Source organism: Staurois parvus, unplaced genomic scaffold (genome assembly GCF_062004578.1).
Source record: "Staurois parvus isolate SC_StPar_1 unplaced genomic scaffold, SC_StPar_1.0 ptg000704l, whole genome shotgun sequence".
NCBI classification, from domain to species: Eukaryota; Metazoa; Chordata; class Amphibia; order Anura; family Ranidae; genus Staurois; species Staurois parvus.
In genome coordinates, this window is record NW_028318500.1 from 2872617 (window position 1) to 2897781 (window position 25165).

Genomic DNA, 25165 nt, shown 5'->3' on the forward strand with positions numbered 1-25165 from the left:
AGCAAAGCCAGCTTATCCCTTTAGATGTGCTTAGCTTTAACAACATTCTTCGAGCATATACATTCCAAGTTTGAAATTGAGATACTTTTGTGTGATTTAGTACTAGGTTGAGGTTCATGTGACAATAATTGCCTGTTGTGCAGTACAGCTTTATGATTGGCTCATAGTGCTGGCAATATGACCAGTGATTGATCCAAATTAAATAAACACAACCATTTGCTCTCTGCGGTGTCCTAGGCTGAAGTTCTCAGTACTCATTCAAATCCCCTGTGTCACAGGACTATCTGATATGGGTGGGCTTTTCTCAGAACTGGTGAGTGCACACATATCTATAAAATATACAATGTAATGGATATAATAGGAAAACAGGCAAAAGGCATTTTACATTCTTGATCCAATATCCGCTGGTTCTAATACAAAACTATTCCAGAGGCACGCTATGGAAATTTCTGTAGAGTTCATTAATCAATATTATATATTTAATCAGTTTTACCAATTATGATTTGTTTTTGCATGTTTTGATTTCTTTATATCTATATATCGCAAAATGTAATTATATTCATATTACCTATACTTTGCAGGATGCTGAGCCTCTCTGACATTTTCTATTTTCCCTAATAAAATGTTTTTGCAATTATTTTCTTTTTTTATTAATGCTTTGTCATTTTTGGAGAAAAGAAGATAGACTGCCTTTTGTATTGGGATAAAAAAATCATTGTATCTGTACCTTTTCCCTTACTTCCCTCTTGTGATGTCTAAAGCCTGGTACACACGGTAAAAATAAATGAGCTCGCAGGGAGGTCTCTGTACTAACTATTCAATGTTTGTACAGTGATCTCCCCACTGTGCTATTGTGTTCTGACAGGGTACCTCCCCCCACCAGAACACACCAGTCAGAGCTCGCAGCCATTGGCTGGGAGCACTGATCGGATGCCAATCCGCTGCTGGTTTTCCAGCATGCTCGTTCAACAGAAGCCGGTCATGAGGTCAGTTTCTATCAAACAAGGACATGTACATATGGGCCGAATGTCAGCCGGTATCTACTGTACACTATATGGCCCGTGTGTTCAAGGCTTTACAAAAAGAGTGGAAGCAGGTACACTTTGCAAATAACCTCTTTAAGCAGGGCACAGAATTAGACAAGTGCTGGAAGTATACTTATCCTTTATATACAGTGCCTTGAAAAAGTATTCATACCCCTTGACATTTTCCACATTTTGTCATGTTACAACCAAAAACGTAAATGTATTTTATTGGGATTTTATGTGATAGACCAACGCAAAGTGGCACGTAATTGTGAAGTAGAAGGAAAATGATAAATGGTTTTCAAAATGTTTTACAAATAAATATCTGAAAAGTGTGACGTTCATTTGTATTCAGCCCCCCAACTCAATACTTTGTAGAACCACCTTTTGCTGCAATTAGAGTTGCAAGTCTTTTTGGGGATGTCTCCACCAGCTTTACACATCTACAGAGTGATATTTTTGCCCATTCTTCTTTGCAAAATAGTTCAAGCTCTGTCAGATTGGATGGACAGCGTCTCTGAAGAGCAATTTTCAAGTCTTGCAACAGATTTTCAATTGTATTTAGGTCTGGACTTTGACTGGGCCATTCTAACACATGAATATGCTCTGATCTAATCCATTCCACTGTAGCTCTGGCTGTATGTTTCGGGTCCTTGTCTTGCTGGAAGGTGAACCTCCACCCCAGTCTCAAGTCTTTTGCAGACTCTAACAGGTTTTCTTCTAAGATTGCCCTTTACTTGGCTCCATCCATCTTCCCATCAACTCTGACCAGCTTCCCTGTTGCTGCTGAAGAAAAGCATCCCCACAACATGATGCTGCCACCACGTTTCACGGTGGGGATGGTATGTTCAGGGTGATGTGCAGTGTTAGTTTTCTGCTACATATAGTGTTTTGCTTTTAGGCCAAAAAGTTACATTTTGGTCTCATTTGACCAGAGCACCTTCTAACACATGTTTGCTGTGTCCCCCACATGGGTTCTCCCAAGCTGCAACCAGGACTTCTTATGGCTTTCTTTCAACAATGGCTTTCTTCTTGCCACTCTTCCATAAAGGCCAGATTTGCAGAGTGCATAACTAATAGTTGTCCTGTAGATTCTCCCACCTGAGCTTTGGATCTCTGCAGCTGCTCCAGAGTTACCATGGGCCTCTTGGCTGCTTCTCTGATTAATGCTCTCCTTGCCCGGCCTGTCAGTTTACGTGGATGGCCATGTCTTGGTAGGTTTTCAGCTGTGCCATACTCTTTCCATTTTCAGATGATGAATTGAACAGTGTTCCATGAGATGTTCAAAGCTTGGGATATTTCTTTTAGAACCTAACCCTGCTTTAAACTGCTCCACAGCTTTATCCCTAACCTGTCTGGTGTGTTCCTTGGCCTTCATGATGCTGTTTGTTGACTAATGTTCTCTATCAAACCTCTGAAGGTTTCACAGAACAGCTGTATTTATACTGAGAATAAATTACACACAGGTGGACTCTATTTACTAATTAGGTGACTTCTGAAGGCAATCGGTTCCACTAGATTTTAGTAAAGAGGGCTAAATACAAATGCACACCACAACCATTTGTCATTTTCCTTCCACTTCATGCTTATGTGCCAGTTTGTGTTGGTCTATCACATAAAATCCCAATTTACGATTTTGGTTGTAACATGGCAAAATGTGGAAAATTTCAAGGTGTATTAATACTTTTTCAAGGCACTGTATATACTGTATATATATAAAAGTATTGGGACACCCCTCCAAATCATTGGTTTCAGGTGTTCCAATCACCTCCATGGCCACAAGTGTATAAAATCGAGTACCTAGGCATGCAGACTGCTTCTACAAAGATTTGTGAAAGAATGGATGGCTTTCAGGAGCTCAGTGAATTCAGGCGTGGTACTGTGATAGGTTGCCACCTGTGCAATAAGTCCGTCCGTGAAATTATTTGCTACTAAATATTCCACGGTCAACTGTTAGTGGTATTATAACAGTGGAAGCAACTGGAAACAACAGTAACGAATTGGTAGGACATGTAAAATGACAGAGTGGGTTCAGCATGCTGAAGCGCGCAGTGAGCAGAAGTGGCCAACTGTCTGCAAAGTCAATAGCTAAAGACCTCCAAACTTCATGTGGTCTTCAGATTAGCACTAAAACTGTGTGTAGAGAACTTCATGGAATGGGTTTTCATGGCCGGGCAGCCACATCAAAGCCTTCCATCACCAAGTGCTATGCAAAGCGTTGGATGCAGTGGTGTAAAGCACACCGCCACTGGACTTTAGAGCAGTGGAGACATGTTCTCTGGAGTGATGAATCATGCTTCTCTGCTTGGCAATTCGATGGATGTATATGGGTTTGGCGGTTGCCAGGAGAATGGTACTTGCCTGATTTCATTGTGCCAAGTGTAAAGTTTGGAGGGGAGATTATGGTGTGGGATTGTTTTTCAGGGGGTTGGGCTTGGCCCCTTGTTTCCAGTGAAGGGAACTCTTAAGATATCAGCATACCAAGACATTTTGGACAATTTATGCTCCAAAGTTTGTGGGAACAGTTTGGGGATGGTCCCTTCCTGTTCCAACATCACTTCACACCAGTGCACAAAGCAAGGTCTATAAAGACATAGATGAGCGAGTTTGGGGTGGAGGAACTTGACTGGCCTGCACAAAGTCCTGACCTCAACCCGATAGAAAACCTTTGGGATGACTTAGAACGGAGACCGTGTGCCAGGCCTTCTCATCCGATATCACTGCCTGACCTCACAAATGCGCTTCTGGTAGAATGGTCAAACATTCCCATAGACACACTCCTAAACCTTGTGGACAGCCTTCCCAGAAGAGTTGAAGCTGTTATAGATGCAAAGGGTGGGGCAACTCAATATTGACCATACGGACTAAGACTGGGATGCCATTAAAGTTCATGTGCGTGTAGAGGCAGGCGTCCCAATACTTTTAGCTATATAGTGTATATATATATATATATATATATATATATATAAAATTGTAAATTCAACATAAATATCTTAGGACCTTCCAAATCCTTGCTCTGTGCAGTTTACTATAACACCCTACATACCTTTACTGATTCATAGATATTCTACTCTCAAACAGTTATGTTTGCTCGACACAGTTATTATAAAGGTCACTGCAATTACATAAAACTAAAGAAGGAAATTATCAAAGGAAGTGTTATGTTTTTTAAAGCTGTTCATAGATGCTAGTATTTACAGACAACAGCATATTTCATAAAATGTGACATTTCCAGCCATTGTGGATCATTAATGTGTGTGCATTCAAGTGATTCTAAACGTTCATTTTTTTTATTTTAAATAACAAACATGTTATACTTACCTGCTCTGTGCAGTGGTTTTGCACAGAACAGCCCCGATCCTCCTCTTCTCAGGTCTCCCTCCGGCAGTTCTGGCACCCCACCCCTGCTTGCTATGGGGGCACTCATGCGGGCTTGCTCCCAAACCACCTGCGTGGCTTGGTCCTGCCTCCGCTCCCTCCTCACTGCTGTGATTGACAGCAGCAGGAGCCAATGGCTTCCGCTGCTGTATCTAAGCCAAGGAGGACAGAGAGAGGAGAGAGCCTCAGTTCTTGTGTACACCACTGGATCGAGATTGGGCTCAGGTAAGTATTAGAAGGGCTGTGGGGGGATGCTGAATGCATGAAGGTAAAAAACATTCTGCCTTTGCAACCACTTTAATCCAGACATTACAGCAAAGAAAGCTCAGTAACTGAATAATTACAAATTCAGGAAATTTTTTATTCCTTTGTTTTCAGAATCAGACAGTGTAAGATGAAGTTTTAGTTGTAGTGTTTTCTTTTATTGTACAATGTAAGGCCTGATAGAAATAACCTGTCTACTGGGGTAATCTGAATAGCTCCGTTTTTTTATCCAGACACTGTTATATATCACTTTTGGATCCTGGAAAGCCTTGCTGGTGATACTAGTAGCTTTTACTTTCTGCTGTTATGCTGAATGTTGTGTTACACTATCCCCTCCAGTCAGCAGAGAGAGAACTTTAACCAGCAAAGCCTATGGACTTCTATGCAGAACGCTGAGTATCATGGGAATTTTAGTCTGTAACATCAATCATAGAATGACACTTACAGACCTTTACAAAACAGTTCCCATAGGAAATTGAGGAGAAAGGGGAATGGTGAAACAACTTTCAGCAGACTACATTATAAACCTCTTCCTCTTTGCAGCACAGGAGCTGAGGTGTGCACATTGGTCCTGGTGCATGCGGATTATTCAAGGGATGGGTGACCAGAGACTGAGACCTGGGGGTGGAGACACCTCGGACAGCACAGCATGGACAACAGCGATCACATCTATACTGTTGCTGCAGTGAGAACAAATCATCCTCTCACCCTCTACTTCCCACTGCTGATCACTGGAGGCATTCTGTAGAGAGACTGAGGGCCCCCCTCTCTTCTGAGAGAGGTCACTGCAGCATCCTGGGGACTGGTGAGAGGGCTATTCACTCATTGCTGATACTGCTAGCTGCAACTGAGCCACTGAGAGCAGGACACCCAATCCATACCACACCCATACTTCACTCTATACTGCACTTATCCCAATCCTAGACTGCGCCTACACTACATTATAGTAAACCTTTATCACATCTGACCCACATCTACCTTGCACCTGTGCAAGACTATACCATACCTAATATACTATACCTATACTGCATGCAGGTTAACTGGGACTGTTGTTAAGTGCACAAATGCTCTTAAAAGGCCTTAAAGTTACCCGGCAGAAGAACATCTCAAATGACTGCCCCTCCCATAATAATTATTCTGCAAGTCCCCTTTATTCCCTATCACTCCTCTACCTTCCTCGTTTTCTTTTGAACAGTGCATACCCAATCGGTCTAGGACTAGCATCCTTACAAAAAATGCACTCCGGTAGTATAGTTCCAGAAGTTCCAGTAGATTAAGCTTTACTACTGCTCACTGCTGCACTTGAGGTAGCCTTGCTACTGTTTATGCTGATCTGGACGCCAAATGTCCTCCTATGCCTAGTTCTTATTGTTAATCACTTTGTATGCTAAATTGTATTATTACCATTGTTAATCATGTTTATGTTGGTCTGATTACCAACTATATTGAGTGACAATATATTACGTTTGCCTCTACTACCTGGTTTGGTGCTTGTTTTCTTTGATATAGTGCTACTACTGGGTACTAAATATTACTTTCAGTGATTTTCTGTGATATTGCATGTTTGTACACTCAACCTGGTGTGTTAGAGGGGCTGAGGTTCTTGAAAAGGTTGAGGCAAAGAACAGAGGGGGCATCCTAATCAGCAGCTCCTATGGGGTAGCTCTACATACAGTATACTGTACATAGTGATACTGGAACACCCTCTTTGCTGTCTCTAAGCATAGAAATTTGATTTCAGCAAATGCCTTTCCCATGACATTTATTGTAGTCACCAATTAGATTCAGATTCCCATTTAAAGTTTGAATGCAATTTCTGATGCAGAAAGCAGGAAGACAGTAAATGTTAAAACAAAGGCTTCTGGATGTGCACTCCTATACACTTCCATTGCTCTGTGTGGAGCTGAATGTCTTATGCTTTACATAGAACTCACACTATAGTAGACTAAGCGAACCTTTTAACTTTAAAACAGTTGTGTTTCCTGGCTAGCATTAGCATGCCTCCCAAGTTAGATGGGAAAAAATAACAACCTTGAGGAGAAAGAGGGAAGGCAAGGGCACACCACGATAACACTTATACAACTCACAGTTACACAGACAATTAAAATGGTAGGGTCCTTTCATGGGCGGCCACTGTGTTCTGTTCAGCAGGGAATCCAAGAGCAGATCCCCAGCTGAACTGGAGTAGAACAGGGCAGTTGTCAGTTTTGTGACATCTATGCCCATCCGATTTTTGTTCTCATTGAAACAGTGAACTACGAAGGACCCGTGATGCAATTATGGATGGCTGGATGTAAACTGTCCATTTTGATTAGGCTACCTCTTATCCATTACATTCAGGTCTGGAAAAATGGAAAAGGACACAGTAATTTTACATTTTTTTCTGAACTTGGACAGAATCCAAGGTAGGCAAATGTAAACGGACATAAGTCCTTTTACATCCGCCTGCCCATAGACCTGCATGGACCTTCCGATCAGGTCCACCTGAAACACTGACACAAGTTTGGTGTAATATATTGCTTTTGTTTGTTAAATTGTTATTTGCAGATGTCTACACATCTCACCAAAAAGTTAGATAATTAAGCAAAACAGTGGGAAGGAGGGATTTGGTTCCAGAAGAAACAATGTCCCCAGAAAAGAGGGACAGCTGGAAGCTATATATTTGTAGCTCACTGAACACTTCTGTAATGGTGTTATTGAAGAATCACAACCAACTGCAGCATCTAGTAAACAAATTCTGTTTCATGGACTAGAAGCAAGCTTTAAAATGGATGTAAAGGTTGAAGGTTTTTTATCTTCATGCATTCTAAGCATGAAAGTAAAAACCTTCTGTGTGGTGCTCCCCCCACAGCCCTGGTAATACTCACCTTTAAAGTCCGATCTTGATCTAGTGCTGTGCACGGGAGTTTCAGCTCTCTTGGGTCTCTCTATCCTCATTGGTTGAGATGCATTGGCTCCCACTACTGCCAATCACAGCCAGTGAGGAGTGAGTGGGGGCGGGGCTGGGCCATGCTCTGTGTGCCATATACACATACAGAAGTAAGCATGCATGAGTGCCTCCAGAGCAAGCCACTGGCAAAGCACTCAACATGGAGGAGGGGCCAGGAGCCCCAAAATGGGACCTGAAAAGAGGAGGATCAAGGCTGCTTTGTGCAAGACCATTGCACAAAGCATATATGTATGATATGTTTGCTATTTAAAAAACAAGCCTTTAATGTCACTCTGGAAGCTGTGCACATAAAAGCAAGATAAAGGCACAGAATTAGTCACCAGTGCTGCCTGTAGTCTCCCTGCAGTGGACATTCTCCAAATTACTGACCTACCATGCCTTTTTCCACACTGTCTGTGCGAAGGCATCCTTTTTGGTAGAGCAAGACATCGCTTCTTTGTGTCAGAGCTACCCCTGTAATGACAGGGGTTCTGATGGTTGATAATCAAGATCAAGAAGCAGCAGGAAACGTGTTGGAACCACAGATCCACTGAATAGATGAAGCAGAAGCAGGAAGATCCCTGTGTGTACTCAGGTACAGCTTTCTCTTCAGTAAGGAAAACAGTAAGCAGCAAAGTAGTGATACCAGATCTTAATCTTATGAGACTTGGAGAAAAAAGGTAGATTTTTCTGGGTACTACTTATCCACAATTAACTTTACTGATGTTCTCTATAAGACAGCAATTCTTCACTTTTTGAGTTCAGGTCCACTTTAATTCTCCTCCAAGATTAGGAGGGATAATAGCAGGGGTGGACTGACAACTCATGGGGCCCCCGGGCAATAGGGCATCATGGGGCCCCTGTGTCCTTGCCCAAACTCAAAAAAGCCTATGAAAAAGGTACCAGGGGCATCTCATGGGGCCCCCTACTGACCCCAGGCCCTTGGGCTGTGCCAGAGTTTCCAAATGGTCAGTCCGCCCCTGGATAATAGCTTATAGTTACAAAAACACTTTCAGTTTGAAGAACAACACTACATGTACAGTTCTCCACATCAGTATAATAATACAAAAAGTTGTTTCCAATCAATAGTTGGAAAGTTGTTGCAGATATGACTCTTACCAGTCAAGATGTTGCTGGACACATGGATGAGCCCTTCCTGTGTTATTGGAAAGCAAGAGGGACACACAGAGACAGGAAATGACATCATATTCATGTAGTTCCACTGGAGTAATAACATTAAACATAATACCACCACCTGGTGGCAGAAGAAATAAGCACAGCACATGGGAATGCTTGTTGCACCTATGTCTGTATAAAATAGCATGCTAATAGCATGTAAGGGGCCTAAACATGGTACATCCACCAGTCCACTAAGCTATCAGGGAGGTTGGCTGCTTGCCCAAGCCCATGATTCAGCAATGACGGGTCCAGCTCCCACCCTCCCCCCTCATTTTAAATAGCTGCCTCTGGGACTCCAGCCTTTTCGGAAATCTCTCACTGCTGGACTGCTAATCTCTAAGCCTTGACAGGGTCACTGAACTGTGGACTATTTTTTTCTGCATGTATCTCCAGTTTCCTTTTCAAACACAATTCTCATATGTCAAACCTGTTACAACAGAAAACACCTGCTATTGTTGCCTAGTGCAGCCAAATACATCCACTGTACCATTAACATGGTAAATATACATAATTACAGTATTAAATATAACAATATATAAAGTCATTATAAAAATTATGCATACTGTATTTATTAAACAAATGGAGTCAGTACATAACTTGCTAATCTGTTTAACATAAAGTATATACAGATTGTTTTTTCTATATTCTTCCAGGTCCATCACTGGAAACTGCTTCCATTAATCACTGTGCTGGGCCTTGGTAGTGGCTTGCCATTTGGCTATCATGTGTCAGTGATCAGCTCTTCATCACTGGTAAGCAAGAGCTCTCTTCTTGTACTGTACAGAAGATTATACAATGGTTAGCAATTTAAAAGAATCCAGAGACTCAGACTGCTAATAATTTATGATAGTGAATAACCAGAAAATATATGGGAGGACAACTAAATCACTTACACTAGTAATCAGATTTAAAAAATAGAAAGGTATTAAAAAAGAAATTATACGGTTGTCTTGGCTCACGTAAAACATTTGTGAACAGACAACACCAAAAAAAGGCTATTTGCTTTGTCAAAAATAAAACCAAATACCAATGTCGTATTGGCCACAAAAAGGACAATGTTGTCACTGTGGTAATGTTAACCCTTTTATTTGGGCCAGTATTTCAAATAGCCTGTATCTATCTATCTATCTATCTATCTATCTATCTATCTATCTATCTATCGTTTTTCAATACTGTGCAAAATTTTTAGGTAAGTGTGAAAAAATACTGCAAATTGAGAATACTTTCAGAAATAGAAGTGTTAATAGTTTATTTTTATTGGAAAGTGAATGAACAGAAGTCCAAATCAAATCAATATTTGGTGTTACCACCCTTAGCTTTCAAAATAGCATCAATTCTTCTAGGTACACTTGCACACAGTTTTTGAAAGAACTCAGCAGTTAGCTTGTTCCAGACATCTTGGAGAACTAACCACAGATCTTCTGTCGATGTAGGCTGCCCCAAATCTTTCTGTCTCTTCATGTAATCCCAGACAGACTTGATGATGTTGAGATCAGGGCTCTGTGAGGGCCAAACCATCACTTCCATGTTCTTCTTTATGCTGAAGATAGTTCTTAATGATGTTGGCTGTATGTTTGGGGTCATTATCCTGCTGAAGAATAAATTTGGGGCCATTCGTACGTCTCCATGATGTATAAGTATCTGTATATCTCAGCACTGAGCACACAATTGATCCTGACCAAACTCCAACTCTATTGCAGAAATACATTGCCAAACTTGCAAATAACTTCCGCTATGTTTTTGTTGCCTGCAGACGCTCATTATTGTACCTTTCTCCAGCCATATGGTAAACAAACTGCCTCCTGCTATAGCCAAATATTTCAAATTTTGATTCATCAGTCCAGAGCACCTGGTGCCATTTTTCCGCACCCCAGTACCTATGTTTTCATGCATATTTAAGACACTTAATCTTGTTTTCACGTCAAAGGTATGGCTTTTTGGCTGCGAATTTTCCATGAAGACCACTTCTGGTCAGACTTCTGTGGGCAGTAGATGGGTCTACCTGGGTCCATTTTCATGTCCAGTGTGTTACAGTGTTCAGTGCATTGCGGTGTCCAGTGTGTTACAGAGTACAGTACATTGCAGTATCCAGTGTGTTACAATGTACACTGCATTGCGGTGTCCAATGCGTTACAGTGTACAGTGCATTTTGGTGTCCAGTGCATTAGTGTACAGTGCATTTTGGTGTCAAGTGTGTTACAGTGTACAGTGCATTGCGGTGTCAAGTGCGTTACAGAGTACAGTGCATTTTGATGTGCAGTGCATTACAGTATACAGTGCATTTTAAATACTGTATTGTTTTTTCCTGTTTTTTTGCACTACAAATAAGATATGTGTGGTGTGCATAGGAATTTGTTCATATTGTTTTCAAACTGTAGTCCGGCCCCCCAACAGTGTGGAGGTCAGTGAACTGGCCCCCTGTTTAAAATGTTTCAGGACCCCTGGGCTAGATGTTCGAGTCCAACCTAAGATCAACTTGAACATTGGCCGTTCATGTGTTTGGCGAACACACAAATGGTAAGGACGTTCGGTGGGCTGTTCGCCCGCTACGCCCCACAATGCACTGCGCCCTGACAGCGCATTGTGATTGGCCAAAGCAATGCTTCTTACCACAGTAGCAGAGTTTGGTTGTTCCTCACCCAATTTTAAGCCCCCTACACAGCTGTTTGTGTTTCAGTTAATGTGACTGTGTTTCAACTTACATATGAAATTGATGATCATTAGCACCTGCTTGGTATAATTGTTTAATACAAGTATAAGGATTGATGCTGGTTTGAAGCCAAAGGGAAGTCATAATAAATATTGATTTGGTATAGATTTTTCTTCTGTTCACTCTTTTTAGATTTTGTAAATTGATATAAATAAACAATTAAAATATATATTTTTGAAAGCATTCTTGCTTTGCAGCATTACATAGCATACTCTATACCCATACAAACCCTTACCATGTGCCCACACAAACCCTCACCCAAAATTCAGTCTCCAATCACTCCTGAGTAATGTGTATATTAAATTTAAAATAATATTGTTCTGTGTAATAATAATAATGTGCAATTGGCAAACTTATTGGTATACCTCAACATGGTGGGCCAGAGATTACATAGATCAGCCTTCTAACCACCTACTATTCCCTTGAATATATCCTACAGGTACTCTTTGTAAACATAGTCCTGTTACTTGAATTGCTATATTGATATTGATATTAGCTATACGCATGCTGTAGGAGTTGTATTTCAAAAAGAGGGGAGTCCAGCTATTATATATATATATATATATATATATATATATATATATATATATATATATATAAAATCTGTATTTATAGCAGGTGCTCCAAATAGTACAAATGATATGCTCAGGAGCTAATGCTCATGTGACAATGCCAATAACCTGTGGTAAAGATACCATACAAAATATGGGCATTCATCCAATGAGAACCCCCCCTAGCAACTCTCAGCATAACAGGACTAGAAGAGCTAGTACATGGGAAAGGGGGGGTGGGTAGATAAGCAGGATGCAATCCAAAAAGCCAGATTGTGTAAATTAATTTTAATGAGTTATTCACATCAATTTAGTGAGTCGGATACAAATTCTAAAAACATTATCTGTAATACACATTAGATACGCATTCTACAGATTGATAAGCCTAACTAGCAACACTATCCTTTAGAAAGGAGTAGTTTGTTAATTACCCACTGTGTGTATCTCGTCTTGTTACTCTTTTGAAAGTCTGTCATGGATACCCCATCTCATTCTTGGGCAGAGTCACGGCAGTAAAAATGAACATCTTGCCTAAATTACTTTATTTATTTAGGGCACTCCTTATCTTAGTCTCGAAGGCGTTCTTAGATCGTTTTCAACAAACGATTAATAATTTTATTTGGCGTAATAAATGCCCTCGCTTTACCTCATCAGTCCTATAATGATCGCAACGGGCGGGAGGCTTTGGACTCCCCAATTTCTGGTTTTACTACCTGTCGGCCTGTTTTGCACAGATATCTCAATGGTCAACTATCAATTCCCGGATCCCTTGGATTAGATTTGAATCCCAGTCTATTCGTCCATAATATCTTCCAGGCATATTATGGTCAAAAACGCCCCCCCCCCCTTTTTATTATTGACTTATAATTCTATTGTTGCCCAATCGCTAATGCTTTGGTCCCGATATCAATTTAAATTAAAGCTTGTCTCCTCTATCTCCCCAGGTTCATAATTTTTTGGCGACCCGAATTTTACTACAGCTTTCTCATCCCCACAGGCATTTCATTGGTGGTATGATTGATCCCTCAACAGGTTATCCGACTTTCAAAGGGGAGGATCTTATATCACTTTTGAGATGCTTCGTATACTTTTTGACATCCCGCTCCGAGAATATTATCATTATCGACAGATTAGACATTTTTTCTTCTCACATTTTGGTCTGATACCTTCCTCCCCGATCTCACTTTTTGAACGTATTAGCCATGACTCTCCCAGGGGTAGGGGTCTCATTTTGGATTTGTATCGCCAATTTCTGGTTGCTGCCTTCCCATCTCCCCCCCCTTTATAGACAGAAGTGGGAAGAGGATGGTGGTGTCGCCTTCTCTGATGAGGACTGGGAGTCCATGGTGGATAATATATGTAAGAGCGCTAGATCTCTTTCTGTCTGGGAAACTGCCCTCAAAATATTAACCAGATGGTATTATACCCCATCTAGATTACATATCATGTTTCCAGGGACGTCCCACCTTTGCTTCCGGGGCTGCGGCCTTACTGGTACCTTGCTGCATATATTTTGGGACTGCATAAGCCTCTCATTGTTATGGCGCAAGATCTTAGATGCGGCCTCTGCTGTGGCAGAGGCCCCGGTACATCTGTCTATGCAGTCTTGCCTACTAGGAGCCCAGAGTTTGAACTGAGATTATGAGGCTAATCCATACCATCTGTATATCTGCCCTATGGGCTATAGCCCTACATTGGAAGTTCCTCACGGTACCATTGGCCACAGTTCTGAATAGAATTGATGCAGTGATGCTCACGGAGAGAATTCATTACACCTTATTGGATAAGATGCACTTATTTGACAGAAAATGGGAAGTTTGGAGAACTTACAGGCATTTACTATCTGACTAATGTCCACTCATATTTTGGTTGATTGAGTCATTTTCTTGGAAGCTATATAGCTTTACATACCCCTCTACTTATACTGCTCATGTACTTAATTTCTTTTCTCTTTCTTTCCTTTTTTTACTTTACATAGTTGTACCATTTGAAATATACGTTATAGACATGCCTTGTTCTTGTTGTATGCCTTACTTGATACTGTACTGCCATTTTGTAGTACAGTTGCAAGAAAAAGTATGTGAACCCCTTGGGATTACGTGGAGTTTTGCATGAATTGTGCATAAAATGTGCTCTGAACGTCATCTAAGTCACAACAATAGAAGAACACAGTCTGCTGAACATAATACTACACAAACATTAGATGTTGCCATGGTTTAATTGCACATAACATGTAAACATTCACAGTGCAGGGAGGAAAAGTATGTGAGGCCCTAGCTTAATGACTTCTCCCAGAGCTAATTGGAGCCAGGAGTGAGCCAACCTTGACTCCAATCAGTGGGATGATATTGGATGTGTTGCTGACAGCTGTCCTGCCCTTAAAAAACACACACCTGTTTTGGGTTTACTGGTTTCAAGAAGCACTGTCTGATGTGAACCATGCCTCGCAGAAAAGAGCTCTCAGAAGACCTACGATCAAGAATTGTTGACTTGCATGAAGCTGGAAAGGGTTACAAAAGTATCTCCAAAAGCCTTGATGTTCATGTGTCCACGGTAAGACAGACTGTCTACAAATGGAGAAAGTTTAGCACTGTTGCTACTCTCCCTAGGCGTGGTCGTCCTGTAAAAATGACTGCAAGAGCACAGCGCAGAATGCTGCATGAGGTAAAGAAGAATCCCAGAGTGTCAACTAAAGACCTACAGAAATCTCTGGCACATGCTAACATTTTTGTTGACACATCTACAATAAGGAAAACATTAAACAAGAATGGAGTACATGGGAGGACACCACGGAGGAAGCCATTGCTGTCCAAAAAGAAGATTGCAGCACGTTTGAAGTTTGCAAAAGAGCACCTGGATGTTCCACAGCACTACTGGCAAAATATACTGTGGACAGATGAAACCAAGATTGAGTTGTTTGGGAAGAACACACAACACTATGTGTGGAGAAAAAAAGGCACAGCACACCAACATCAAAACCTCATCCCCACTGTGAAACATGGCGGAGGGAGCATCATGGTTTGGGGCTGCTTTGCTGCCTCAGGGCCTGGGAGGATTGTTGTCATTGATGGGAAAATGAATTCCAGAGTTTATCAAGACATTTTGCAGGAAAACGTATGACCATCTGTCCGCCAACTGAAGCTCCGCAGAGGATGGGTGATGCAACAGGACAATGACCCAAAGCATACAAGTAATTTAACAAAACAATGGCTGCAACAGCACAGAATACGCCTTCTGGAGTGGCCCAGTCAGAATCCTGACCTCAATCCGATTGAAATGCTGTCGCATGACCTTAAGAGAGCGATTCACACCAGACATCCCAAGAATATTGCTACACTGAAACAGTTTTGTGAAGAGGAGTGGTCCAAAATGACTCCAGATCATTGTGCAGGTCTGATCTGCAACTACAGGAAACGTTTGGTTGAGGTTATTGCTGCCAAAGGAGGGTCAACCAGTTATTAAGTCCAAAGGTTCACATACTTTTTCCTCCCTGCACTGTGAATGTTTACATGTTATATGCAATTAAACCATGGCAACATCTAATGTTTGTGTAGTATTATGTTCAGCAGACTGTGTTCTTCTATTGTTGTGACTTAGATGACGTTCAGAGCACATTTTATGCCCAATTCATGCAAAACTCCACGTAATCCTAAGGGGTTCACATACTTTTTCTTGCAACTGTATATTTCTTGACAAAAAACAAAATAAAAATGTTTGTAAACAGAAACAGAAACAGAAAGGAGTAGTTTGTAATGATTTAAAGGATAAGTTCACCTTTTGCACCATATTATATCCTCCACCCGTTTTTAGGGTGGAACATGTAGTATGTTCCCAATGATACAGCCGCTGCCCGATCCCCTCTTTCCTCGTGACAGCAGTACGGACAGAAGTTCTCCTTACTGGCTAGGCAACTCCAGGACCTAAATGTGATTCTTCTTGAGCCACTCCTTTGTTGCCTTGGCCGTGTGTTTTGGTCATTGTCATGCAGGAACACCCATCCACGACCCATTTTCAATGCCCTGGCTGAGGGAAGAAGGTTCTCACCCAAGATTTGACGGTACTTTGCCCGCAAGGATATGGACTGGATGGACTTTTATCTTTTTTCAGCCAGACTAACTAACTATGTAACTAGCCCTCACTTTTTGAATAGAGTGCAGCCGTGCGGGGCTCCGGCTGTCGTCTTGTAGTTCTCAATGAACTAACACGGCGCTGTGGAGCGCTGTATTAGTTCATTGATTCTTCCTGTCGGTATATCTGCTTGCCCGTACATCCCGTACGGCCAAGCAGATATACTGACAGATCTGCAGGAGACATGCATGGCACCAACAATGGCTGGCTGATGCAATGGTTTAAAGGCTCCTGCAACCAAAAATAATAAATGCATGGCTGCAAAAAAATGTGCATTTATTATTTTTTATCAAAGGTGAACTTATCCTTTAAGATTTTGGAAGCATTTACAGTAGTTCTTTATATTCAATACAGTTTGCCTGGTCTAAGAATAATTCTGGGCATCTGCTCACATAAACTTTAGAGACCATGCAGCACAGAGCAAAGACTGTTCAGTGGTTGGATATTTACTAACTTCAGTCTAATGTCTGTAACCAGCTTTAGGTTGGTTAACCTGTAGGGTTATTAATATAATACATTTATTTCTATGTAGGTCCCTTTGCCATCCAAACATTGAACTAGTTAGAATATTAAAGTCATTGGATGAGTGTTCTTTCTGGCCAGTGTATTCCCACAACAACTGAATTCATATACTCTGCAGTTTGTCAGAAGCTTTATCAACCAGACCTGGATAAGAAGGTATGGATCACCTGTCCCTGCAGAAACACTTACTCTGCTCTGGTCCACCACAGCTTCAGTGCTCAGTCTTGGAGGCCTTCTGGGATCATTATCATCCGGGTACATGACACGAAGATTTGGGAAGTGAGTATGTTCACTGAACTGCTGTAATATATGGTTATGGGATCTTCTTCCAGATACAGATCTTCTTCCAGATAAGGTTTTGATTTGCTACAGTCTGTTTAAAGTGTTACTAAACTCACAACAGTAAAATCAGTCTGTATATGCAGTAAAGCATTCTTGTTATACTCACTGTGGAACCTAAGGGGTTAATCCTCTGCATTGTGTAAAAAGGCTGTTTGATCCTGACTTCACTGATCCTCCCCTTCTTCCAGTGCCCCCCTCTTATCTCCTGATAAGACATATCATGTGGAGTCACACTGCACATGCTCAGTTTGGTGTGTACTGCTGGAGAGGTTGGTTTTTTTCTTAGGAGAGTGCATGTGATCAGCACAGGACCAATCAGCACTGTCCAGACAGAGGTCAGGGGTTCTGCATCCTCCTAGAGCAGAATGAAAACCCCTCCTACAAGCTTTAACCAGTGCTTGGCTGGACACTAATAGAAGTCACAAGTCTGCTCTAACTGCTGATGAGAAAAAGTATTTAGCAGCTTATATTAACTAAAATAATTTAATTTCCAAGTTCTGTGTACTGTGGGAGACCATATATAGTGAATGCAGGTCCTGGGTTTAGTAACACTTTAAATTTGGTACAAAATGTTTACTATAAACAATGGAAATAAGGAGAAACAAATTAAAATTTTCAACTACTGCATGAACTATTTAGAGTAAAGTAATGACGCTGAATCTATAGCAACTCATTCCCTTAGTGTTCAAATGACATAGCACTTGATGCACATCCAGATGATGAACTGACATTGGAATATGTGAATACAAACCAACTAAACTCCAAGTATTATGAAACAATATGTGTACACTATATTCATATAGTGCACCCCTGATCACCAAGATATCCCTTCCTCCCCAGGAAATCCAAAATAAAATGTTCCTCAGCATCCAATCACAATCAACGTCCTCAATTTATAACCACAAGTGACCTCTTAATTCTTCATAGCTCATTATGTTCTCAGTTTCCAAATCTTCAAAGTGATGTCCTCCTCTTCCTCTTTAACCTTCAAAAAAGTTATATAGACCACGCATAGTGCATTACCTTTATCACTTAGTGATAACTAAACTAAATACACTCACAAAATGTGCTCAAAAAATGCCCCAAACTCCACCAAGTGTCATTCCACATGTGATATCTGTAATTCCTACTCTTACCCTCTGGGTATGAATTGCTTGCTTTAAATAAATTTTCCACACGTGAATTCTTCCTCCAAAGGTTTTTCCCCATGGATGATCATACCCTCCAAGAAATCGCATATAGTGTAATATTATTAACAAATGACTTTCCAATTGTGCCACTTAGTGCTCCCTTAATGCCAAACCAGTGACCACCAATTAGGTGAACAGTAGGGTAATCCACCACCTCACTGTCCATGCACCTTACCAGACTGTAAAGGGAAAAAAAAAGCCTTAAGCAGGTAGACTCCTCTCCAGCAAATTTCGCTCTTGTCACTCTCGTTGCAATGGCAATATGTAACTTAAAACAGAATAGGCAACCATCGCGTAGCAACTCCAGACAATCAAATTTATTAAGTGAAGAAGCACTTACATATATGAGATGTACACCAGCGTTGGTTACAATTTTTTTGGACCGAACCTCATCCAAAATGGCCATCGTTCTACTTCCGGTGGGCATCTGACGTCACTTCCTTATGTGCTTCATCATTACGACTTTGTCAAAGGATGCGTCCGTCAGACATGCGGCCGACTTATATGCACTGACCTTCTGCCTTTCCATAAGTACAAATTGCCATCTTGCAAGAGGGATGATGCGCTAATATTCACTAGAATGTCCCACACATCTCGAAATACTTTATTATATATCTAATATGCCATAAAATCAATAAAATCCAAAACCTAAACTATAATAAAAATATGGTATATTAGATATATAATAAAGTATTTCGAGATGTGTGGGACATTCTAGTGAATATTAGCGCATCATCCCTCTTGCAAGATGGCGACATTGGAATATGTTAAAGGCAAGCTTGTGGATGAATATAAGCGCAAAACAGAAAGTATTATTAGTGACGGTGCACTTGCTGCAGAGTCTGCTTTAAAAATGAAAAATCGAATAAAAACAGTAACATGCAAAAAAAAATACGGGAATGCTTTGTGTGCAAGAAAGGCCGTTTAAAATCAGACTTCAGAATCTGTAAAGCTAGAAGGCAAAAACAAACTAAACTATAAAAAGCCAAAAGTGTGAAGGAAGAAACTACTTTTTCTTTAGATAATGAATTTGTTTTTCAATCCAAAAGTTGCACCTCATCTATTCAAGCATGGTGAGTTGATTCAGGAGCTAAGTGTCACATGACAAATTCCAGAAATGTCTTTATTCACCTTGACCAGAGTAAAACAGAAAAAAAATCAGCTAATGGACAAATAATGAAATCAGAAGGAATGGTTTTCTTTGCTGTCCTATTTCCCAGAGTGTCACCAGAAAGATACCTGTGAAAAAAGGCCTGTGTATCCCTCCTCTTGAAATAAATCTTTTGTCAGTAAAGATGCTCAATAATAAGGCAATGCAGTGACCTTCCAAGGTGACAGTTGTGCTATCATAAAAAGGATATCTTACTTGCAAAGGCTAAAATTACAGATAAACTGTATCAGGTAAATGGCAATGAGATGGTTAATACTGACAAGGAGGAAAAACATTGAAACTGCATTCACACATGGTACAGATGCCTTGGGCACAGAAGTCCTGACATAATAAAGAAATGACCTGAGAATAACGATGTAAGTGGAATATGCAGAGCAATACAAAGCAATGTGCAGGAACTGACAGGGAGAGATCTGTATTGTTTATACACAGGTCTCTCCCCTGTCAGTGATACTCGGCGATGAGCGGGTGCTAGCAGGGAATCACCAGCCAGGACCTGGTGATCAACATCGGAGGCTGCCAATGGCGGTGCGGGTAGGGCGCAGTCGCTCCCCTTATCCGGAAATGCAAAATCATGTATATATACAGTGGGGATCGAAAGTTTGGGCACCCCAGCTAAAAATTTGTATTAATGTGCATAAAGAAGCCAAGGAAAGATGAAAAAATCTCAAAAAGGCATCAAATTACAGATTAGACATTCTTATAAAATGTCAACAAAAGTTAGATTTTATTTCCATCATTTACACTTTCAAAATAACAGAAAACTAAAAAATGTCGTCTGCAAAAGTTTGGGCACCCTGCAGAATTTATAGCACGCACTGCTCCCTTTGCCAAGCTGAGACCTGCCAGTGTCATGGATTGTTCTCAATCATCGTCTGGGAAGACCAGGTGATGTCAATCTCAAATGTTTTAAATGCCCAGACTCATCTGACCTTGCCCCAACAATCAGCACCATGGCTTCTTCTAAGCAGTTGTCTAGAAAACTGAAACTGAAAATAGTTGACTCTCACAAAGCTGGAGAAGGCTTTAAGAAGATAGCAAAGCGTTTTCAGATGTCAATATCCTCTGTTCGGAATGTAATTAAGAAATGGCAGTCATCAGGAACAGTGGAAGTTAAAGCAAGATCTGGAAGACCAAGAAAAATATCAGACAGAACAGCTCGCAGGATTGTGAGAAAAACAATTCAAAACCCACGTTTGACTGCACGATCCCTCCAGAAAGATCTGGCAGACACTGGAGTTGTGGTACACTATTCCACTATAAAGAGATACTTGTACAAATATGGTCTTCATGGAAGAGTCATCAGAAGAAAACCTCTTCTATGTCCTCACCACAAAATTCATTGGTTGAACTTTGCAAATGAACATATAGACAAGCCTGATGCATTTTGGAAACAAGTTCTGTGGACCGATGAGGTTAAAATTGAACTTTTTGGCCGGAATGAGCAAAGGTACGTTAGGAGAAGAAGGGGCACAGAATTTAATGAAAAGAACCTCTGTCCAACTGTTAAGCATGGGGTTGGATCAATCATGCTTTGGGGTTGTGTTGCAGCCAGTGGCACAGGGAACATCTCACGAGTAGAAGAAAAAATGGATTCAATAAAATTTCAGCAAATTTTGGATGGTAACTTGATGCCATCTGTGAAAAAGCTGAAGTTAAAGAGAGGATGGCTTCTACAAATGGATAATGATCCTAAACACACCTCAAAATCCACGGGGGATTACATCAAGAGGCGTAAACTGAAGGTTTTGCCATGGCCTTCACAATCTCCTGACCTCAACATAATTGAAAATCTATGGATAGACCTTAAAAGAGCAGTGCGTGACAGACAGCCCAGAAATCTCAAAGAACTGGAAGACTTTTGTAAGGAAGAATGGGCAAAGATACCTCAAACAAGAATTGAAAGACTCTTGGCTGGCTACAAAAAGCGTTTACAAGCTGTGATACTTGCCAAAGGGGGCAGTACAAGATATTAACTCTGCAGGGTGCCCAAACTTTTGCAGACGCCATTGTTTTGTTTTCTGTTATTTTGAAAGTGTAAATGATGGAAATAAAATCTAACTTTTGTTGACATATTATAAGAATGTCTAATCTGTAATTTGATGCCTTTTGGAGATTTTTCCATCTTTCCTTGGCTTCTTTATGCACATTAATACAAATTTTTAGCTGGGGTGCACAAACTTTCGATCCCCACTGTACATGATTTAGTGCAGCCCTGCCGCCCTGTAGCAATATTTCTGCTATAGAGTGGCGGGAAAGCAGTTAAAACTAAGGAAAATTCCATATCAGTGTCACATGAAGATAAGCAACAAAGTGACATAGAAATAGAAATTAACGCGGACAACCCAAATACTGTAAAAGAAGAAACCAGGCCACAAGAGATTTCATTCAGGAAATTGACCAAAAGCAATAACGGCATTGCAGCAAAATGTCAGACCGCGATGTTGCTCGCGTAGCATTAAAACTGGAGCCTGATACATGGGATATGGAAAGACTTCCAACCTATGAGAAACAAAAGTGGATCAGAGCTAATGATGAAGAGAATCATGAAATATCTCAAATGAACGAAAGATTTGAGTCTGATGCTGTCTGCAGTTGGTGAGTTGAACCTTGTAGGCAGGTGACCTAAGCACTCACAAAATTGCAAGTGGTTACTTGTTCAAATTAGGAAACAGTCCTATATCTTGATCCAGCAAGAAGTGGATCTCAGCAGCTCTGTCTTCTACAGAGGCAAAATACATTGCTGCTACCTATGCTAGTCAAGAAGCTGTGTGGTTACATCAGTTGCTTGAAGATCTTGGACAGCCAAGGTCCCAGCCCACAATCTTATATGAGGATAATCAAGGATGTGTCAAAATTGCTGCCAATGAGAAGATCAATGCAAGAACAAAGCATATTGATTTCAGACATCATTACATTCATGATTTGGGTGAACAAACGGTAATTGTTCTTATGTATTGTGAAACTAATAACTATCTGAGATCCGAAATGGGACTAATATAAGGAGTACTTGTTGAGTGGGGGTGTTGGAATACAGTGCTCATGCATTTTGTGCAACAACTACATCAGTATTGAGTAAAGATATATTCTTCAACCAGTAGGTGGAAGTGTTTAGAAGTTTGTATCTGCATCTATGGGAAACCCTATGTCTTTTCTCTATAATAAAGTTTCCTGTTTCCTTGTTGCAGTGAAGCAGTAAGCACATGTGGACTGTGCACTGTCTGTTCTAGGGCTATATACTGAATTTCTAACACTCAACAAAAATGTATGAAAGGGTTTTAGGATGCATGGTTGTTGTTTTTTTTATCACCTCCACAAACAGTAGCAGCTGTTAAAACATTTCCTCAGCCTGTATTTGGACAAAGAGGGAGCAGCAGGATCTTTCTGAGGTTATCCCTTTGTCTTTGCTACTTCATCCTCCTGATAGCACACATACACTGCAGTACAACCTAATTGGCTCTTAATGCTGCCCCTCTGTCCTCTCAGTCTGATTGTTGCTGAGCAGGGGATTACAGAGAGTTGACATCTACACATAATCAGGCACTGAATCACTTATCATAGCTACATTTAGGAATACGTATAATTTGATTTTTAATAACTGTATAGTTGAATGTATTTGTATTTTTTATCTGCTTCAAGTTAAATAAAAGTTTAAAGTATAATTACTTTATTAGTTTTGGATAGAGTGGAGAGGGATTAAAACACCTGTCAGTTTTTATTGTTGTCTGTACCTCTGTTGGGGAGATTCGCTCTTTCTATTAGTCCTGTTTACTGTTATCAGCGAAAGTGAAAGAAAATTCCTCATTTTAGGTTGTCCCCAGAACAGGAATACAGTACAAGGTGAATCCTCCAATGGGAAAACTAGTTGTAGTTACCCTGGTGACAACAAAGGAGCACGGGGAGCTCAGGTCCATAATGAGGATGATATTGACACAGCCCCAAATGACCCACTATGGCTCAAAATTGGTATGGTCCAGAAATATTTAGATGGAATAAAGGTGATTAAAGCACCTGAACCAGATGGCATACACCCACGAGTCCTAAAAGAATTGAGCTCTGTCATTTCAAAGGCATTGTTTCTAATTTTTAGGTACCTTTTAATGGCTGACATAGTACCATTGGATTAGTGTAAGGCCAATGTGGTGCCTATATTTAAAAAGCGATAAAAGTCTTTGCCAAGAAACTACAGACCTGCTACTTTAACTTCTATAGTTGGGAAGATACTGAAGAGTTTATTAACCACTTGCCTACCAGGCACTTATACCCCCTTATTTACCAGGCCAATTTTCAGCTTTCAGCGCTGCCACACTTTGATTGACAATTGCGCGGTCATGCAACATTGTACCCATATGAAATTTTGATCATTTATTTCTCACAAATAGAGCTTTCTTTTGGTGGTATTTAATCGCCACTGGGCCCTTTACTTTTTGCGCTATAAATTAAAAAAGTGCAAAAAATTTGAAAAAAAAAAAAGTTTCTTTGTTTCTATTATAAAATTTTTCAAACAGGTATTTTTTCTCCTTCACTGATGTGCGTTGATGAGGCGGCACTGATGGGCACTGATAGGCGGCACTGATGGGCACTGATAGGCAGCACTAAAGGGCACTGATAGGCAGTACTAATGAGGTGGCACGGATAGGCGGCACTGATAGACAGCACTAATGAGGTGTCACGGATAGGCAGCACTAATATGCAGCACTGATAGGCGGCACTGATAGGTGACACTGATGATGGGTACTGATAGACGGCACTGACTAGCATCACTGCTGGGCACTGACTGGCGGCACTGGCTGGCACAACCCCTGGGCACTGACTGGTGGCACTGACTGGCAGCACTGCTGGGCTGCACTGGTGGGTGGCACTGGTGGGCAGCACTGGTGGGTGGGCACAGGTGGGTGGCACTGGTGGGTGGGCACAGGTGGGTGGCACTGCTGGGCACAGGTAGGTGGCACTTCTGGGCACAGGTGTGTGACACTGCAGAGTGGCACAGGTGGGTGCACTGCTGGGCACAGGTGGGTGATCTGCTGGGCACAGGTGGGCGGAGCTAGTGGGCGCACTGCTGGGCACAGGTGGGCGGAACTTGCGGGTGGCATTGCTGGGCACCGATCATCAGGGCACTGATCATCAGTGCCCTGATGATCGGTGCCGATCCCCGCTCTGACAACTGCCGGTTCTCGGCAGTACTTTCCTCACGATCTGACAGCGTGAGGAAAGTGCAGCCGAGAACCGGCACTTGCATTTCCCTGTGATCAGCGTGTCATTGGACACCGCTGATCACGTGGTAAAAGGCCGGTATGATTGGCCTTTTACCACATCACGTGATCAGCTGTGTCCGTAGGACACAGCGATCACGGAGATCGCCGGGTGCGCGCCCCCTGGGGCGCGCAGGAGAGCGCGTTCTGGGAGGACGTCATATGATGTCCACTCAGAACTGGCCGGCCGCAGTTTAGCCGTCATTCGGCTATCTGCGGTCGGCAACTAGTTAAAAGAACACATAGATGAGATTTTGATAGAAAAAATTATTTTAAGTAACACGTAGCATGGATTCATGAAAGAGAAGTTGTCAAACAAATCTGATTTCTTTTTACGAGGAGGTAAGCAAACACTTGGACAGAGGGGTGGCTGTGGATATCATATACTTGAATTTTGCAAAAGCGTTTGACACAGTTCCCCACACGGTTAATGTATAAAGTAAAGTCTACAGGCTTGGAAAAATCTGTGTGTAAATGGATAGAAAATGTGCTAAAAGATTGTATTCAGAGAGTAGTGGTTAATG

The 25165-nt window shown here is 41.3% G+C and overlaps 1 protein-coding gene across 1 annotated transcript in view; it reads left to right on the forward strand.

Annotated features, from left to right (window-relative positions):
- Positions 1-289: 289 nt before the first annotated feature.
- LOC149445912 (solute carrier family 2, facilitated glucose transporter member 9-like) overlaps positions 290-25165 on the forward strand; it is a 53911-nt gene continuing 29035 nt past the window's right edge. Inside the window, exons 1-3 of the mRNA XM_089653200.1 lie at positions 290-313; positions 9429-9527; positions 16805-16965. Coding sequence (XP_089509326.1) covers positions 290-313; positions 9429-9527; positions 16805-16965 — 284 coding nt within the window. The remainder of the gene's footprint in view (positions 314-9428; positions 9528-16804; positions 16966-25165) is intronic.